The sequence below is a fragment of the Salminus brasiliensis genome, chromosome 3 (assembly GCF_030463535.1).
Source record: "Salminus brasiliensis chromosome 3, fSalBra1.hap2, whole genome shotgun sequence".
Classification (NCBI taxonomy): Eukaryota; Metazoa; Chordata; class Actinopteri; order Characiformes; family Bryconidae; genus Salminus; species Salminus brasiliensis.
The window spans coordinates 24483107-24504624 of NC_132880.1; the positions used below are offsets into that span (position 1 = coordinate 24483107).

The 21518-nt window shown below is 43.0% G+C and overlaps 1 protein-coding gene across 8 annotated transcripts in view; it reads right to left on the bottom strand.

The window, feature by feature from the left end:
• The window catches only part of rims2b (regulating synaptic membrane exocytosis 2b), a 151009-nt gene that overhangs the window by 96122 nt on the left and 33369 nt on the right, over window positions 1-21518 (bottom strand). For all 8 annotated transcript variants that reach the window (XM_072675652.1, XM_072675648.1, XM_072675653.1 and 5 more), the window contains one exon: window positions 2371-3218. In XM_072675652.1, the coding sequence (XP_072531753.1) occupies window positions 2371-3218 (848 nt within the window). The remainder of the gene's footprint in view (window positions 1-2370; window positions 3219-21518) is intronic.

Sequence of the window (21518 nt, forward strand, 5' to 3'; positions counted from 1 at the left end):
TTGTTATTACAAAGGACAGTCCCTGTAGTTACTGACCAATAAGCCTTAGTATGTAATAAGCCTTTCTGCATTAAGGCCTTACTACAACATTTTCAACCCTGACCACTTCACCTGTTTGAGCTGATAGTACTTGATACACTATTTTGCCAAAAGTATTCACTCACCCATCCAAATCATTGAATTTCAGTGTTCCAATCAATTACATGGCCACAGGTGTATAAAGCCAAGCCTGTAGACATGCAGACTGCTCCTACAGCCATTTGTAAAAGAATGGGTCGGTGAATTCTAGTGTGGTATGTCACTCAAGTCCATGTCACATCATGCCCAAGAGTATAATACACACCCCCCCTCCAAGCTTTGGGCTGCTGGAGTTGTCCGGAGTGCTGGACTAATCATCCAACATCAGTATTTCACCTCACTAATGCTACTGTGGGACTGAATGCAGTCAAATCATCCTCACAGCAATGTTTCATATCTTAGAGGGAGATCCTCCTCAAACAGTCAGAGATGATTAGCACAGCAAAAGGGCACAAGCCTCTTTACATAACCTCCTTGACACTGGAAGACTGAATCAGCGAATGTCCACAAACTTCTGGCTATTAAATGGAAACAATGATAAGGTGGAGACAGACCAGAACAAGGCCAGACAGACACTGAAGATCTATGACGACAGAATAGAAAGGGCTGAAAGGTGATGACTACCTCAGACGTATAGAGCGTAACACCATCAGTCTGTCCACAGCAGCAACGTACAGGGGTTCGAGAAAATGACAAAAAACACTAAACAATACTTCTGCCTGTGTTTTTTTCGACTGTTTCCGCTATTTTGTCCTACCTTGTACGTTTAAGCCTAATGTGCAGTGAAGCTTCACAGCTTCATTAAGTCATAAGCAAACACACTGACAGGAAGATGATGGCATCCTGCCTGAGTCTAGCTTCTACTCACTGGCTGCAGTGGGCTTTAATTACAGCGCTTTAATTATTGAGCAGCAAAGCGCTGTGTTGTGAACACAAAACACCCCAAGCAACTCACAGCTAGTCCTTGACGGCAGACGGTTACGTATAGGGGACGTGTCTCAGCCGTTTCTGCGAAACTCGGGGTAAAGGATGCGCTGTCAGAACAGACATGCCCCTCATACTTCAGTCAGAAACAACTGCAGTGCAGCCAACAAAAAAGGCAGCACGAAGCTTCTTTAATATAGACCAAATCTGAATGAAAGCAGGTAGGCAGTAAATAAACTGTGTATATCTTATCTGGTAAACGACAACGCAAACCACTGTAATTACTTTTGTCATTTCCTCTACTGTAACCGTAGGTCACTGTAGGCTGTTTTTGAGGCCGTGATGCCAAACGCACCCCAACACATGAGCTTTCATAAGCTACCGACTTGCTTCAATGAAGGTTTCCTTATTCCTGGAGGTACATGACTGAAAAACCTTAAGTCTGACACTTCAGTGCTCTCATACCTAGCTACTGCCATTCCTCCTAAAATCCACACCGCTTGCCCATCCAGCAGCATAAATGTAAATGGCATCCTCTCATGAGTTTACGGTTTTAGCAGTTTTAGCTATTTGAAATAATTCATTATGGTAGGTGAGTAGTGTGTGGAGTCATGTGTACCATTTCTTTTCGGGAGCTCAAAGCGGTAAGCGGAAGGCAGTGTCGGTGAAGCTAGGAGGTGCTAGAATAAGAGCTAACCAAGCCGGGCCAGCAACAATTTCTTTAGCTAGCTAAGTGCACACCACACCGAGAGAACACTGAGGTGCCACTAACGCTATCCGATACGACTGGTGTAAAGCTAGCCTAGGCAAGGCAATGCTATGCTACATGGCTTTTGTGACGTAATCCAGCTAATGAATCCTCGTGAAGAGCTTATTATTCTCTTTTCCTGAGCCCACCAGAAAAGGAAAGTCAGGGTATTTTGATTTTGAAGCTAAAACTGCTTCTGTAAAACAGCTTCTGAGCAATTTTCACCCCGAACAAAAAGTCACGTACATGTGAAAATACTGAAGCAATGCATTCTGAGACATAAGCTGATCACAGCAAAGCACGGCTCCATCATGCTATCATAGGACACAGACCATTAGCTTTTAATTACTATGAGACGTTAAAAGAACAGTTTTGCTGAAAACAGTAAGTCGTTTAACCGAGGCCTGAGACAAATCTCTGCTGCAAATTGCACTGAGGGCGGTGAGTGCTGTAATTCATCAATAAAATCTATCATAATGCTCTCTTAATCAACAGAACCTCTTACGTTTCCATTTTAGAGCCATACCCAGCAGGACCAAGTCATTATACACACCGTCAATGTCATGTTCCAACGGCAAAGTTCAGCTCTGACAAAGCAGCTAAGAGACGCCATTTCTCACCTTTCTCGCTGATGGACTCGCTCTCCAGCTCCACGTCCTCACAGCTGGTGTACTCAGGCGTGGTTGCCAGTTCCTCCTCAGAACTGCTGAAGCTGCCCATGGCCCTGAGTTTCCCTGTGCGGTGGCGGCCACGGTGCGGCCTGGGTGGCGGCGGCCTGACTGACTCCGACTGGTCGGAGCTGAGCGAGTCGTTTCTCAGCATGCCGTCCATCTTCTCCCGTCCGACTTTGCTCCTGTGCAGAGCCGAGCTGGGGTCCAGGTGGTGCGGCTGGGGAACTGGCCTCCTGGCTGGCTCTCCGAGTACAGGACTGCGATGGGGCGTTGGAGGGCTGTGATTGGACATCCGTGGGCCTGGAGAACTCCTATCTACCGAGTATGAGCGCTGTCCCGGGCCTCCGAGGAGCGGAGCACGAGACTGTCTTCCTCCGATGCCGGGCAGAGGCTCGTCCAGCTCTGTGTACGCCAGAGAAACGTCGCTGTGGCGGCGTTCGTGCCTTGCGCGGGACACCTGGGCGTGGATCCGCATCTGCTCTTCATAGGGCTGCGGTTTGACCGGGTACCGTGCAAGGTTGGGGTCGCTACGGTAGCGGGCCTGGTACTCCTCCTCCTCCTCTCGGCGCCGCTGGAGCTCATAGTCATCTAACTGGGAGTCAAGGTGCTGGTCCTGAGAGTGCCAGCGAGGGTCCTCGTACATCCTGGAGCCCCGAGGTGAGCGGCCCGGGTCCCGTCCGTAATCGGACGGAGAGCGAGGCATGCCAGGGTCCGCTGGTACATGCTGCAGTCCTCCGACCCCCTCCCTTTGATTATACACTGCGTTCGGATCCCTGGATGCTGACGGGCTTCGTTTCCTGTCAAGGAGAACCAAAAGAAACATTAGTGAAATGTTACATTTTAGGCAAATTAGGTTGAGATGTATGACTGGGAAGAACCTTTTAAAGGACCTTCACAAACCACAAACATGGTTCTAGATGGAACCAAATGTGGTTGCTTTATGGCAATGGCCAATGCCCAATCTTATCCGCAAAGGGCCGGTCCAAATGTTTGTGGACACCTCTTCTAATGAATGCATTTAGCTACTTCCATTTGCACCCATTGCTGACACAGATCCCCTACAGATCTAGTCTCTGCAGAGGAGAACTGCCAATGGAATAGCTCTTCACACCGGAAGCAATCAAATCCTCACAGCAATGCACCAAAACCTTGACAGTAGCGATAGCTACTCCATTTTTTTAATACCCTTGATTTCAGAAGAAACAATGAATGAGCAGGTGTCCCAATACTTTTGTCCATACAGTGTGTCAGTCCTGTTTGTTTGCCTATGGTTGTAATTATGGATGTAATTGATGCAATTATGTCTAAATATTTATGGCCGTTTTTCATCGTAAAAACAAATTTCTTTTTTAAGGAAAATAAATATAGGATTTATTTTGAAACAAAAACTGTTTAATGGAATGAAGTTAAAGCAACATTATGTAGCATTTTTTCCTTAAAATAACAGCTACTCAGGGCTCGGTACGCTGCTAACTGTCGGGACGTGGGCAAGATTATGCTTACGAGAACTTGGTAATATTACTGTACCGTGTCAGTGCACATGCTTCTTTCACTGTCAGTGGCGACTCTATATCTCTCAGCTTGTCCAGAAAAACATGTGTCTCAAAGCACAAATTACACTGTCCGACTGTAGGGGGAGCCCGGGAGCAAGAAATGCCAATTTTCCATAGTGTTGCTTTAACTATGGCAGGCAAATAACCCCACACAAATGTCATAAGTGGATCTGCAACAAAATAAATTACATGGTATGAAATGGACCGTTTAAAGTGACTGGAACCAGACTCAACAGGGAGGCCTGACCAAAGGAATCCTAAGTCAATAATAAACACACTATATCATGGTAACGAAAGCACATCAGTCCAGAATGTCCCATATGTGCATGTCGGTATCGGCTGATATCCAGCATTACAGTCCTCGGACCAGACTGATTAGCAAAGCAACTGTAGCTTTAGTCCGAATTGGTATTTCTACACAAATTTGGATCTTATTAGCTAAAGGTTATCACTACTGTTCAGTGGAAAACACTGTGGCTGCTGGCTGTGCTGATAGGAAGCACAGCAGAAAACACTTAACACCATGGAGCAGCTAACCGCTTGACACATAACTCCACACCCGCTTGACTTTAGGGCTCCCTTGTCTAAACGGGCTCATGTCCTGTCAGCTCCGAGAGCTTGTCTAGGCTAGAGAAGAGGAAGCAGCTCTGGGTGCTTTCAATCACACTGGACCTTCAAGGCACTGGTTTCCTGGTGGCTGACCCACGGGCCTGAGAGGACAGCGGGACCAGGCTGAGGCCTGATTCGGGATGACCAGAGTGTCACGCTGAGTTAGAGAAAGAGCTTCTGACGCTGCAGCTTTTAGACAGAGAGCCAGATTCTCTCTCTCCCTCTCTCTCTCTCTCTCTCTCTCTCTCTCTCTCCAGAAGCACTACTTGTCTTGCGGGCCTGACTCAATCTCTTCTGAACAGATGTTGCTGGTCTCCTGCCCTATTGGTCCAAAAAAATAAAAAGAGAGACACAGGCAGGGTGGCATAGAGAGAGGCTGAGCAAAGGGAAGAGCGAGAGAGTCAGGGACAGGGAGAGGATGAGAGGAGAGAGCACCATCTACCCACCCGGTGAGAGCGCGGCCAATTGTGCTCTCTCAAATTTCGGATGCTGATGGCAAAGTGGAATAGGATCTCCATATTCTTCTATTTCATATTTTATTAATAGAATTTTTTTTTTACTTTTATTAAATTTTACATTCTTATAAGACCTTTTTTGTTAATTGTTCTCTCAAGCCTGTTTTATTGTTTACTATTGTGGCATACAATAGTCTTAAATGACAATATATCACAATATCGCTTGTTGCAATTATTTCTGGGACAATTTATCGTCCAAAAAAATTATCGAGTTATCGTGACAGACCTACTAAAACTTATGTAACACATAAAACAGCAAAAATCTGATGGATTGAAAACAATCACACCCTAATGAACTACGAGAATTTGTTGATGAGAGCTGATAAATCCGTGTCGGGGCCTGGCACCTGTTCTGAAGAAAGCATCGCAAACTGGCCCCGAAGCGATGGTGCTGATCTCGGCTACAGAGATTAAAATATTCTCCGCTTAATACGGCGCATCGCGACGACGCGATTCATTAAAGTTGCATTTTCCAAAACAATTCAACACGCACAGATCCCTCGTAATCTCTTTCACCTCCTGATCCCAACCACCACTAAATCTCCCAAACTCGGAGCCTGTTAAGGGCCTATCAGAGCCACGCTGAGATGCCTGATCAATTAAAATGCTTGAGATTAGAGGGAAATAGTGCTCTAAATATTGGATCCAATTGTAATCCCTCTCGGTGTATTACAGAGCTTTACAGGGGAGGGGAGCTTTCCTCTAATCATTCACATATATTGCACAGAAATCCGATATTGGACCCCCCGACGTTAAGCCCCCAGCCACCAGTGCTTTATCTGCAATGACCACATTACCACAAGTGAGAGAGGTACAGCGGTGTGGATGTGAAATCAGGCTTTTGTTTGGCTCTAAAAGGGCTCAGTGTCCTCTCACTACAATACCCAGCATGCACTGCACACATATATCATAGAAACACTGTATGGTTTCTCCATAGTGATAAAGAAATACTGCTCTCCTGATCATCAGTGGACACCTGACATCTCCATGCTTCTCTAGAGGCCACCTGCTGTCGGAGGGTATCACTCCCATTTACCCCAAAAACGTCCTGCAAGTGTTGGGTTGGTCTACATGTACACCTGTAGAAACACATGTACTTATAAACAGAGAGCTTTCCTCTCTGCTGTGATGACGCAGATGCTCCCCTGCTGTCGAGGACACATCAGGACACGACACGTCTTCGCAACACATTGGGCCGCGTTCACACCTGTACATTGTGCTGTCCATTTCTGTTTGGATCACCAATGACATTTTCTAATGCTAGGTGTGAATACTGTCCCAAGTGGAAAATGGCAACGGAAAAAGTGTCCTGTGTAGCCTGCAACTTCATTTGTAAGCCAACACGACATCTTGAGGAAGCTGTGGTCTGTTCCTTTTACCGCAGGAAAGAGGCTCTATTGAGAAAAGAAAAAAGGCTTGGGATTAAAAAAAGAAAAAAAGGGGTAAACTAGTGAAATATAATGGCAAGAAGTTTTTCCCAAACTTTTTGACCCTTTTTTGAGTCAAAGCAAGCCCACATGTAGATTACTAGCCCTCATTAACTCAATCATAAACATATATGGGCAGGAATTGTGGCACAATACAGTAAAAATTAAGTTATTATTATATTATATTATATTAACAATAAAGCTTCATTTATTCATTTTTTATTTAAATAGTACTATAAAATCTGAGTACAGTGATTTTTACTGTATTGCGCTATGATACTAATTTGTTGTGAAAAAAATGATTTTATCAATAGAAGTTTGAAAAATCTGCTTTGGAGAATTTCTATTTCTATTCTATAATATTTTTTATATATGAATTTGCTGTGTAATTATTTCCTTTTTAACCCACCCATGTGTAACTAGCAATGCTCCTGAGGAGGAAATGCCAAGTTCCCAGCTAACAGACGTCCGCGCGGGCCAACATCGCTTTTCAGAGTAATGTGGAGAGAGAAACCCCAGCCACCCGCCCACCAATTGTGCTCCCTCAGACTCCTTTCACTGATGGCAAAGCGGCATGCCTTGGGTTTTTAACATGCTTGTCTTGCTATGGCCCCTGCGTAGCCCTTAAGACATGTGCGCAGTCAAAAGCCTCTCGTTTTTCGAACTGCCGCCGATTCAGTATTACCGGGCCACCAACGTGCCTGGAGGGAAGCACCGCATACCCAGTTTCGACGCAGCAGCTCGCAGACGCAAGTTACGGCCAGCACAGCATCGAAGCGATCTAATTGTTCTCCCCCGATGACTAGCAGCATGACTGGGATTCGAACCAGCGATCCTCTGATCGTAGTGACAGCGCCTTAGTCTGCATTGTTGAATGTTTGCATGTCATCAAATGTTGAGAAATATCCTTAGAGGTACACGAACAGACAGTCAGAGAGGTAAATAAACAGATATACGTTACACATATTGTGACCAGTATCAGTTAACCCGCTGGTTTGAGTCCAACAGCACAAACAGCCTCAATATTCAGGCTGACGTTCACAGACTGTGCGACATCAAGAAAGAATCGTATGAGGCGACAAACTGCCAGGAAACATTTCTGGCATTCCCTGCCAATAATTTCTGTGATTCAGTGCTGAAGTCCAGACTTGTTGTTTCTTGTTTACTAAATAATATGATAACCTCTGATAAACACAGAGAGAAACCCACTTCCCTGCAAACCAACAGACAACAGAAAGTGTCCAGTAAAGTAAAATCACAGAAATCAGTCCCACTGGCCATAACGCCCCCCCCGCCCCCCCCATAAACACAGACGTAAACACAGACACTTCACATCGTGTGACTGAAAGCCCTCCCGTCATGTATCAGCACTGACCTGCTGTACCTCACGTGTGCACACACACCTGTCAGTCAGGAACTGCACATCTGGGCTGCGAGTGCGGGAATCCCGACTGGGCGGCTTCATCCAGCCCCCAAATCTCCGTCTGCCGGGTCAGCGTGCGTGCGTCCAGCTGCTGCTTCTGGTCATGTTAGTCTAAGCTAGCATCTGCAGCTTTCCTCTTGTCCTCTTTTCCTCCCCACTCCCCACCCCCTCACACACACACACACACACTCATGCCGAGGCTCCTTGCCAGCCGGGACGCGCACACTCACACAGACTTTCCTGCTGATTCTAGAAACCGAAATCGGCCGAGAGTTGCCGAACCGCCGATGGGAGGCGCAAAGCACTGTGGGTAGCAGAGCGCGGTGCGGTGGTTTAATGCTGTTAACCGCGGGGCTGTATATAGCTGGAGGTCAAGCAAGACTTTAGCCTGCAAGGAGGATTAGGCTACTTAGCTGATTAGTGGCTGCCTGGCAGTTATTGCCTACCAAATGTAGGCCCTGGGAACCAGACTTTTCCACTGTGTGTTTGGAGAAACATGGCAAACACCCCGACCTGCAAAAATATACAATTATTAAAACTAATTTCTTACATAATTAAAGGTATGGGTACTGTACCACAATCTAACTCAATTAAAAGAGCAGAAACTGTACTATAGTGAAAGTATGGGTACTGTACCACAATCTAACTCAATTAAAAGAGCAGAAACTGTACTATAGTGAAAGTATGGGTACTGTACCACAATCTAACTCAATTAAAAGAGCAGAAACTGTACTATAGTGAAAGTATGGGGACTGTACCACAATCTAACTCAATTAAAAGAGCAGAAACTGTACTATAGTGAAAGTATGGATACTGTACCACAATCTAACTCAATTAAAAGAGCAGAAACTGTACTATAGTGAAAGTATGGGGACTGTACCACAATCTAACTCAATTAAAAGAGCAGAAACTGTACTATAGTGAAAGTATGGGTACTGTACCACAATCTAACTCAATTAAAAGAGCAGAAACTGTACTATAGTGAAAGTGTGGGTACTGTATCACAATCTAACTCAATTAAAAGAGCAGAAACTGTACTATAGTGAAAGTATGGGTACTGTATCACAATCTAACTCAATTAAAAGAGCAGAAACTGTACTATAGTGAAAGTATGGGGACTGTACCACAATCTAACTCAATTAAAAGAGCAGAAACTGTACTATAGTGAAAGTATGGGTACTGTATCACAATCTAACTCAATTAAAAGAGCAGAAACTGTACTATAGTGAAAGTATGGGTACTGTACCACAATCTAACTCAATTAAAAGAGCAGAAACTGTACTATAGTGAAAGTGTGGGTACTGTATCACAATCTAACTCAATTAAAAGAGCAGAAACTGTACTATAGTGAAAGTATGGATACTGTACCACAATCTAACTCAATTAAAAGAGCAGAAACTGTACTATAGTAAAAGTATGGGTACTGTACCACAATCTAACTCAATTAAAAGAGCAGAAACTGTACTATAGTGGAAGTATGGATACTGTACCACAATCTAACTCAATTAAAAGAGCAGAAACTGTACTATAGTGAAAGTGTGGATACTGTAATACATCTAATAATACTAATAATTCACCCATCAAACGGCATCAATGTGTGTGTGTGTTTGTGGGGGAGGGGAGGATGGTGTGTGAGAGAGATAGGCAGAGAGAGCAAGAGCGAGTGAAAAAGAGAGAGACTCTACTCTGATCCCTCAAGATGCTGTACAAGAGTGCCCTGGCCAGTGCAGATTAATAGTGTATAAAGGGATCCCGAACAGGTTAGGACAGCGTGCATATGTGTGTGCATTGGAAGACAGCGCCACCTTCTGTCAGTCAGCTAAACTGCATAGCAGAAATTTAACAGCAGTGCATGGCTGCACCATTAGTTTATGCACAAGAGAGCAAACACATGCGCGCATATGTAAAAAATAATAATAATAAAAATATATATACTGTATATATATACATGCAAGGACCCAAACCGTCAATACTCACACACACGAATACTGTACAGTACTGCTCTCAGCACCCTGCTGGACACCTTACACACACTCAAATAGCATCACACACACCATCATCAGTCTCTCCCAGGTTGCCGTTGACCTGCTTACATTTAAACAGCTCGGCATCCTCCTGCTTCAGCTCCTCAAACACACACACACACACACACACACACACACACACTTTAAGTAGGGCAAAACTCCAATGAGAGTCGTATATACAGTTTAAGAAAAGCAAAGATACTGTGCCCATAAACTCCAGATGCAGGCAGTAAAAACCAGAACTATCACAAACATGTGTGAACATGCTGCATGACTACACAAGTTAATATAACCACTTATTTTAATTCATATTAATAATCTCTCTGACTGTGATTTTACAAAAAAAGAAAAGAAAAGTCAGATTATGGTTATAGAGTAAAGTCCCAGTCAATATGTGGGAATGTCCATAAACTATACCTTTTAAAAAGAGCCATGCCATGCTCTCTCTGGGTGGGGAGATGGTCCTCTCTCCCCTTATTACTCTATGTCAATAAGTGATGTTGGCCAGTAGAGGCATCTGTTAGTTGGTGTGATGGAGCTGGGAACCCGACGCTATCCTCAGAGCGCGTCGGCTGCCTGACAATGCTGCAACAGCGGCAGTTTGAAAAGAGGCAGTGGCTGGCTTTGCATGTAGTGGAGGAGATGTGTGTGTGTGTTAGGTCTTTACCCTCCTAGCATCGCTAGTGCTATGGGGAGTTATGAACAGCTGGGTTAACTGGCAGTACCAAATTAGTAGAAAAGAGAAAAAATTACCAAATAATAAACAATAAATAAATACATAAATTCATACATTCACAGCGCAAATCTTCTACTTCATTATCATTAAACCTTTGAATTACAGCATTCTGAAAATGATACCAACAGGGATTTCCCAAAACATCCCTACTCTTCATGTCATATCATGTATTAGAGAGAATTATGATGTCGAGGAGCATGATGATCGAAGTGTAATGTCCAATCCAGTCACTGCTGCTTGTGTGGGACCTATTGCTGGCTGTATTTGAGGCAGTCAGTTTTTTGGCATGACACTGGCAATAGCTGGAGCTGGGTTTTCCAGTGGTATAAACAGGAAATTTATTATTCAGACTTAGAGGATGCAGTTCAAAGGGTCGTCAGTGTAACACTAGTAAAACCTGAGACTTACAGACTTATCACTCAGACCCAAACCCTATAAAAACCCCCTATCCACCATCCATGAAGTTCTAGAGACTCTGCAGGAAGGTGCTGCAGTAGCCTGAATCTATTAGCGTGCTCCCATTACCATGAGTAACAAAGATTCAGTCACTGTTCCAATCTGCAGAGTAGTACTCAACTACGAATGTCCCGGCTCGACCCGGTGAATCAGGATTGGGGCCCATCCAGGCATTTTTAATGGCCTTTAAATTTCCCACCCAGTTTCGATCCTTCGGTTTGGCGTGTGATAGGCACGCCAAACCATTTGATTCTCAGCTGCCACAATGAGGAACATATTATTTTTTGATATATTATTATATATCAATAATTTGAATTGATAAGTTAGCAGCCGAATCAAAGGCTGAAGTTGGCTTCTAATTCCAACCTCCATTCCACCTTAAATAGTGTCGCAGTTACACTGTGTACATTGGAGCAGCCGAACGTAACAGCTGAACCATTTAAGGTGGAACGGAGAGTTCAGGTTGAACGGTCTACTTTCTGCCGTTTTTGTCCACGCCAACAAAACCACCCAGTCTGGTTGTAGTTAAGCAACAACATTCTAAGTCATACACTCATATCCATATGCAAAGATATACGCCGCTTGCAGCATAACCAGCAAGCCGACTGGCTCCTTCTGTTGACAGACGGGACCTACTAGGAGCATTCCTAGTTCAACCAGTGGTCGGTCTCTGCTTGACTGCAGTGTTTTAAAGGAACTGGGAGCTCAAAAAGGTCAGGGAGGTCAGCATTAATGGAGATGCAGTTAGCACCATGCTTCATCTTCAGCAACTTGGCAGATACACCACGTTGGGATGAGAGGAGGCAGATGCATAAAAACGGGTGTGAGGCTTTCTAATGAAATTTCCAGCTTTTTAGGAAACACATGATGATGTTCCTTATGCTCTAAGGGCTCTGAGACATGTCCACATTTTTGCTGCTGCTGCAGCTGCAGCTGCTGCTGCTTCTGCTTTACTGTAAGCTAATGGCTGCCGTGTGTTGGGCGAGCTGTGGGGTTTGGGGCGTTATTTCAGGCTCTGGGCAGGCAGAGCGCCGGGCTGTTGAATAAATGATTTGTTACTCTATTTACAAGCCGAAACCGGACGGCAACTGAGCCGCGGAAAGGGGAAAGGAGGAGGTGGGGGTGTGTGTGTGTGTGTGTGTGTGTGGGGGGGGGGGGGTTAGGAGGAGAGAGATAAAAGAAAAAAGAGTAGAAAAAAATGAAGGAAAAGAAGCTCGGTACTTGCAGCTCCAGAGGTGCAAAAACAGGGACGTTTGGCAGAGAGAGAAAGAAAGAGAGAGAGAGAGAGCGAGGGAGAGCATTTTCTTTGCCTAGCTAGACAAAACCAGACTGTTTCTCCCCCTCCGCTCCTGATCTATATGTGCGTCTTTGGTTTGTGTGAACGGGTTGAGGTTGAGGGCTGCGTCACCCTGCGCAGGGCTGAGCTTGGTTTCTCTGACGTTTTCGGAGCGAAAGATCGCTGTTATTTTTAAACTGAAAACATGTCTCAAGGGCACCCACGACTAGTTCTGCTCCGCACGATATCAAAGGCTAAGAGATGCCACAGTGCTGTCAGCTGAGCGAGGTGGGGAGGGGAGGTGCGAGCAAGAGAGAGAGAGGTGATGGTTCATCAGCAGCTCTGGAGAGGTGGAGGATCTGTGGATCTGAGGCTGAACGGCGAACCATACAGTTTGTGGACCAGGAATGGACCAGGACCCTAATCAATAAAATGCATTATGCATTTCATGCTCTGAATTTAGGTACAAGGAGTCACAGAACTTGTTCTGATTGGCAAGCACCCTGCGATTCCTGCAGTTAATGTGATGTTGCTGAGCTTCCTTGGTAACAAAACTGATCTTCTTAGGTCCTTCCAAAACACTTAGCTTGAGTAAAGGTCTGGACTCTGACTTTGCCGTTGCAAAATGTTGAATTTCTTGGCAGACTCGCTGTTGAATTGCTACATGACCCACTTAAACTATGGTTAAGCTTCATACCTTAACCATGGATTGCTGCCGCAATCCAGAACTCACAGGTCCATTATTAACGACGGCCGCCCTGGTTCCGAAGCAGGCCCGCACCATGATGCTGCCACCCACCCCTACGCTTGGGATGAGGTTCTTAAATTTGAGCATAAGGCCTTCAAACCATCATCAAACCATAGGCTTCTGGCTTACTGGCTTATCCTAGAGGCATCAGCAGTGTTAGCTAGGAGTAGTAGCTTCCTCCTTGCTGTCCTGCCATGCACGCTATTCTTGGTCACTGTTTGCCTAATGGTGACAAAATACCAACGTTGTGAACAGTTAACTGTAAAGCACTGTGAGGCTTGTCCAATGGGAAGCTTGTCTGCTCAGTAAGCAGAGCACAGGTCACGGCACAGGTCAAATTTCCAGCGATTTCCAACGGACAAACTAAACCAAAACATATAGGCGAATATACTACGCTGGGTTGGGCTTCCTAAGAGCGTTGTAGCTCAGATAAAGAAGAAAACCAACGATAGATGATGAGGACCTACCAAGCAGAACCAAAATGGTAGGGGTGTGCGATATCGTCTATCGTCTACGATAATTTCTTAACTGTGAGCAGACATTATCGAGTATGTCACTCACTTTGCGGAAACCACTCAAAAACACGCCGAGTTCACATATTCACTGCACCCGTTAGTCTTATAGGACAGATTACAATTACGGCGTTAGGTTTAGTTGCTAGACCTGGCTCGTCCTCACTAGCTTGGAGGTGGTTTTGCTTTGAAAACACAGAGGTTTCTTAAAAGACTGCCTTCTGCAAACCATGTCGAAAATCGGTTGCAATTGAAGACAGCAGCTGGAACTTATTTCACCATCTGCAAACTAGCCTCTGTGCTGTATATTAAAATGATAAAAAACGTTGGGAGTCCGCTGCCCACTACAGGCTGAAACCAGCCTGTTGGACCGTAATGTGTGACCGTTGGATTCTGTGAGCTCATCTGGTAGTTTCTGAGATTTCTACTTGTGCAGATATCAGATTATGTAACTGCACTGTTTTCTTGAATGCTTCAGTTTTAAGTAAATAAATAACTAGAACAAGCTAGTGCAATGCAAGACTTTTCAAAACACATTTTGACTGATGAAAAGTTTAGTCTAATTATCGTTATCGTCAGAATCCCAGAAAATATTGAGATATCATTTTTTGCTAATATCGTCCACCCCTATAGCAACTGGTTTGGCCTGTCGGAATATTACCCTAACCCTGACCCCTCACTCAATGAGAAACCAACCGTACTTTTATACTATATACAACTTACACAGTCATGTGAAACAATTAGAAAAGCCCCATGGAAATCGTTGTCTTTTTTTAACATATTTAAATAAAAGTCTTTATTTAAACAATATTAATACACTGAGGTAATATTACTATACACAAAAATACAAATGTCTGTTTAAAAATTTGCAAAATGTAAAAAATAGAAAAGCGGCTTTCTTGTGAGGAAAAAGTTACATATGCTATATGCACTGTAAATTTTCCACATTATTTTTATATATTTATAAATATTTTAGTTACAAAACATATTGTCGCTGTCTGATGAAATACAGGCATCTCCAAAATGGTGACTTTACAGGAGAAGGCAAAAATGATCTTAACTTTAAAAGGAAGTCAATGTTAAATACGAGTCTGGAGCATTTCTATTGGTCTGTTCAATAGAATAGTCCAGAATAGTTCTCACAGTGTACAGAGCAGATCCATGGTTCAAATAAGGGCTGGGCGATATGGTAAGAAAATACTATATCACAGTATTTTAAGCCATTTTATCGTGATCCAAATTAGATTCAAATCTGCTGCACTGTATCCAGTGAAATCAGACTAATTACACTGCTTATGATGAAACAGTGCAGTTGATCAGTGTCCTTGAAGATGTCCTCGATATGCTTAGAAAAGCATATTGTGTGTCACGATAAAATTGAACAGGATACATTAAAATTTTGTCATATTGCCCACCTCTAGTTCAAATGACGGACAAAAACTGATTACGTAGTTTTCATTGGACAACAGCGTAATATTATTGTTACAGTTTCTGACAGATTTTGTCAGCCCACCCAAACCATAGCTCTCTCCTCTCTCAATACAAATGCTTTTTATCTTGTTGAAGTTTAATTGCAATGTCAAATCAAAAAAGTCAAATGTTCTGTTTCAATTACGTGATGTAATTCTAGAGATGCTACATTTGTCACAAAAAAGTTTTAAAAAGTGTTTTCCATTTTTTTTTATTTTCACTTATTTTAGGTCAACTTTTATGTCCAGTTTCACCACCTCCTTACTTTCTCCAGTGGTTAGAGCTATTACGAAGCTTCAACCACTAAAAAATCCCTATTTTTTTTAAAGTTCATGAGAATTCTTTAAGGTATTTTTTATAGTTTTAAGATAAGCTTCTCAAAGTCTCTATGTAGAACTACAATAGTAACCGTTCTATTAACCTCTTGAGACCCTGCGTCCTCATATGGGGACATGACATTTCTGCTTCTCTGCACCATGATACTTTATTTTTTGTAAACTTTGACCCTTCAGCCTCATATAAGGACGTTGTTTTTTTACAAAGACCAAGTTTAATGAGAAAATGAGAAATGCACACCAAGCAAAAGTCTGGGTCTTAGGAGCTTAAGGGTTTACAGTTATATACCAGCTCCGCCAGCTCCGGTACGCACTGGATTTTAAAAGGACAGAATGAGCGTCATCACATTTGAATCAGCGCTTATTTATTCCTATATTAGGTAGATTATATAGAAACTGCAGGCCCTTTTTTTAGACACCAGGTCCAAGGTTTCGGTTCTGATCCAAGGTTTAACTCATTTAGCCGCTGTCTTGTTGTCTTTATGGAGCCACGGTTCTGGAGGGCGACCAGAACCCTTCAGGCTTGGCGTGCGCCAAAGCGTCTCCTGATACATCACCACTGTACAGGAGGAATCATCAGCTTTGGCATCGCAGTGCAGTCCGTGGGTTTGTCCATCGATCTGTTTGGACGGCCATTAAAAGGATCTGGCACACAGAGCCGGCGGTTTTAGAGCCAGAGAGAGAGAGAGAAAGAGAATGAACGCAGGAGAAAACACAGCGGCTCCGCGATCGATTCCGGCGAGGCAAAGAGGTAAATGTGGAGGCTAATTCATTAGAGCGTTTGCAGCACGCACTCACCCGCACATACGCAGACTTTGTCCATGGGAGACTTGTTTTACAGTACACATTTACAACAAATCTCCATGCAAAGCCATGTGTGAACCTTAAAGGATGCATCATGATTAAAATCACTATTGTTATTATTAGTATTAATGTTTCCCTATTATATTATTACCTAATTTTCCTCCCCAGTTTATCCAACCTCCTCGCTAGTACTCTCCCCCATCACATGTAATGCTCCCGATGCTGGTATGGTGAGGACTTACACATGCCTCCTCCATCCACCACCTCTTTTTGAACTGCCGCCGAGGGAAGGTCCAAATCATTCCACCAGGCTTCCACACCTGAGGTCCTTTCTTTTTGTTTCTGCCACCCCAGCTAAGGCCGCCTGACTCGGATCCGCCCACCAAGCCGACAGACTCAGCCTCGCACCGCCGACCTCCTCCTCGAACCCCTTTTCCGCACAGCGACTCCTGAGTTTTGCTATCTTCCTGCTCTATCTCTATCTCTCCTGCTCTATCAGATGGCCAGAGGAGTATAGGAGAACCCATGTGGAGAGGAGAGCTGGAGGAAGTCCAGCAAAACAGTTGAATAGCAAAGCTGCTCCTCTACACCCCCCTGCATGCACTGATCATTCCTCCATCACATGTACAGCATATGTCCAGATGATTTTTAGAAACCTGACACTCACCACTACTGAAAGAGCATTTAAGAAACTATTAAATTAAGGTGCAATCCCACATTTTCTCGCTATCTAGTAAATCAGAAAAGCTTAATGAGCAATTTAATTTAAGACTAAGAGGAGTTGCATTGTTTTGATTGTTTTTTGATTGAAACTTTGATAGTTCAAAATTGCTGAAAGAATTAAGCATTTATATACTTCATGTCTGCTGTTGACCAAAAAAAAGGTACATTGATGATAGTGTAAGGTACAATTCCTTTAAATTATCCAATATTTTTTCTAATAATTCCAATGAAATGTACAGTTTACATTTTGGAATATTAATAAAGTTCCCAAGCTAAAGTTTCCATGGAAAGTTACCGGTACTGGAAATTTACCACCCCTTTGCAACCTTAGCAGTTATAGATAAGAGAATGATTATGCGTGTGAATCAATGGTAACATATGAGTAGTCAAAATTAGTATTTGCAGATCTGATCTTATTAAAAATAACTTACATTTCATACATTCATTTCAACATTTGATAGATGAAATGCGAATTTCAGTACCAAACTGAACTACGGAGAAATTTAATTTGGGCTTTTACCAGTAAACCCTGAGTAACAACCTGTATCACTGGTTTCCTTTGAGGCTAAAATGGCTTGCCATAGGCCGCTTTCGTCACTTTTTCACCCTGGTCAAGCATTACATTACTAACACTGCCATTCACTAAAGCTTTGCCAAAATTGAAAAGTATATAATAAGTATATGTGAAAACCAATAGCATCCGTTCTGAAATAAGACCATTCAAGCTCATACTGTATCTCTTGTACAGACACACACACAACAATCACACATTCCCAGAATCCATTTGTCATTCGATAGCATGTGGTTGGAGTAATCGAGCCGCAGTGCTGTTCACTGGGACACGAGTGTATTGATTTGCGGGCTGAGTCTCAAACAATGTTGAAGTACAGAGAACTACCAGCACCTATAAATAGCCACCTCCGCACACACTTAGTGTACACTTCCACTCAAAACAAGCATTACTTTTGCTTGATGTTCCACAGTATATATAGTGCATATAGAGGGTTCGCTTCTATTCATATTCTTCAAAGCTAGGCTTTTTTCCTGACTAGGTTCGGGATGTAGCTCAGAGACCACAATACTCTGCACTACACAGGTGGGTGTTCGCTCTGCTGTTCGGACACCCAGGGGAAGTTCAGCCCACCACAGAAAAAAGCCTGGACGCTTGTCTTCCGTGGATCTTAAAGGACGGTGGGTCTAGCCGAGCCGTACTTAAAGCTCGAAGGGCCCTTGGCACTGACCGGCATTTGACCACTGCCATCAAGTACGGTGGGGCTGCTTACAGGGAGCCAGCGAAGAGAACGCAGCACAATAAAAAATACAACAATAACGAAAAACCTGAATAAAGAGTTTCAAGCTAGGGTTTAAACCTGCCATTAGTTCCTAATATTGTGTCAACATTTCATGATGAATGGACCAATAGAAATGCTCCAAAATAACTTGGAATCCAATGACATTCACTGAAAGTTAAGAAGGTTTTTACCTTCTTCTGCAAAGCTGCCAATCTGAAGATGAGATGAAGAGGTACAGGGAAGGCATTGATGTAAGGAATTGATTGCATTCCGCAACAAGAGCGTTAGTGAGGTCAGGGTCATGTTGGATGCCCAAAAGTACTGAAAGGAGCACCAACCACCACTCCAGAGAACAGAGTGCTCCTCTGCTCCACAGCTCAATGCTGGGAGGGGGGGGGGGGGGTATTCTGCTTCTAGCCCACACCTGGCATTAGGCATGGTGGCAACAGGTTCATGTTTATCTGCTCCAGACAGTCCTATTCTATTGGCATTACTTCTCTGCTGAGTAGCTGTTGGTGAGCATGGTCATCTGGATGTAATGAAAATGCAGCGTTAACCTAAACAGTGCAGCTACTGCATGTCTACAACATACATGAATAAAACAAGGTCTTTACTCTCCTCAAAAATGACTCCCAGCAGTTCGGGTTAACCCGAGCTGAAATCTGGGGGTGGTGTAGCTCTCTCGGCACATCAACTTCCCAGGTCCCTGCACAGAAATGTACAGAGCATGCATACGCTGTAGATTCTATTATACCGCAATATACGATAGTGAAGGTCATTTCCCCCTAAATGATATGTACGGTAAATGTAGGTCAAGGCCCAGCAAAATGAGCCTACACTCCCAATATTAACGAATGGAGGGATGCGATCCGTGACCTGCGGAACAGAGGGAACGTGTAGCACTAATGCTTTAATGGGATAACAATGTAGAAAGCCGAAGAAACGGAGGGTATTAAGTCGGAGCAGTGTGAGATAAAAGTATGCACATTCACTGTCTGAATAAATCATGATATTACATATTACGCTTCACGACTCGAAGGCCTGGAAAAAAAAAACCTGGGATTCGTTTTTTTTTCTTCCTTTTTTTCTGCAGGTTATGTGCCTCAGTTATAAATAGCACAGGCCTTTCCTCTCCTGAACTGGTGCCTTAATGAACCCTGAAATATTCACTCGCTCGTTCCAGGACTGAGTCTGGAAACAAAAGGCACGTCTCTGTTGTACCTGGAACCAGTCTGGCCTGTGGGTTTTTTTGCTGAGCAGGCAGAAGCAGAGTTAATCTAGGGTAGAGGGAGTGTGTCGCTGCACATTTAAAGTGGACGTTTTGTGACAAATCACATTTCATACATCAATTTTCGCTGTAAACTCCCTTTCCCAAAATGTAGCCAATGTAGACATGTTTGGTGACTGGGCTATAGGTTTCATTAGCCTCATTAAGGAAAAAAAACCCAAAACATTTGGAGTTAAAACTGTGACCGCAAGCATAAAAAATGGATTAGAGACTTTAGGGATAGACACCAGCTTATTCCTGTCCACAGTAAGTTACTTTACATCCCAGCTAGTCTTGCCTAACCATGCCTGGTTAAAGGTTTTTATTGGGTCAAAGGATCACAAAACTCACAGTTCAGATTGGATCACAGGTTGTGAGTCACAGATCGAACAATATTTTGCCTCAGCAAAAAAGAAAAAAGGGAGATAAATGTGAGAGTGATTTTAGCTCCCAGTTTGAAAGTGTTTTGTGTTACTGCTTCCCTTCTTTTGACACATGATCTGTTTGTTCATTTGTATTAGTGACTTTTATTTTGATATGATCTGTTCATTTCTATTCCTTACTTTTATATTGACATGGTTTGTTCATTAGTATTAGTGACTTTTATTTTGACACAGTCTGTTTATTTTTTCTGTGCATGGTTTGTTTATTTGTATTAGCGACTTATTTCGACATGGTTTGTTTGTATTAGTGGCTTTTATTTTGACACAGTCTGTTTGTTCATTTGTATTACTGGCTTTTATTTTGACAGTTTTTTTTTTATATTAGCGACTTTTATTTTGACAGTCTGTTCATTTGTTTGTATTAGCGACTTATTTTAACACGGCCTGATTGTACATTTGTAATACAGGCTATTTGACACAGTCTGTTTGTATAAGTGACTTTTATTTTGACTTTTTATTTTGCTGTTTTGGCTTCATATCTAATTATTCTAGTCAACATTATGCTTCAGTGTATTTTATATACTTTCGAATATTCCCATTACTTTATTCCCATTAATTCCAGTTAATTCCCATAGTTACCCGTTTATTCCTGTGGTAAATTTCATTTGTATTGTTATGCCCAAAAATGGTGCATTGATTATAGTGTATGATATAGTTTCTCTCAATTATCCAATATTTCCTATTATTTCCAACAAATTCCCATAAATTTCCAAAGTCTCCAGGGAAAGTTTGCATTTTGGAATATAAGTTCCTGAGCTAAAGTTCCTATGGAAAGATATCGGTAATTTACAGCAAATTTATCAAACATTTTCCACCCCTCTGCAACCCTACGCATCACAGATTATCCGTGATCCGTTATACCACCAGTGTTTACTGTGTCTACAATTACTGTCTGTAAATATAAGCCAAGTTAACTGTGCCCTATTTCCAACCACTGTTGATCCCATTTCTCAACATTCTGCAAACTTCTAGATACTGGGATCAGTGTGTGTCGGTTCTCCTGAGGCTGAAAATCTATGATATGATTTTGTAAATCATCCGAACAGGACTCATTAATATGCATTAGCTCATTAACATGCCGGTTTTGATTGGATGTTACTAAGCCACAGGTAAAAATACCTTACACAGCGCAGAGCATGATGGACAAGCTGAAATACTGTACGACATACATGTAGCCTAGTTGTTAGTGTTTTAGTGTTGCACTGATATCGTATCGCTGCCATATCGTTACCGGCTCTTACACACAGTATCGGTATCGGCAATAGAGAGAAGCGATACCATGCAGCTTACTGACGCCATACATTTCTTTTTTACATAGACCAAATGTTTGAACAACCAGTAAAAGCCAAAAATTTTAATTGGAACTTTCAGAACTTTTTGTTTCCAAAGTTGAGTTTCAGCTCCTTGTTTAAAGGCCAGATATTGAAGTTCAGTACTTTTTCACATAGAAGCATGTACCTGAGAGGGAAATTGCTGAACAAGCA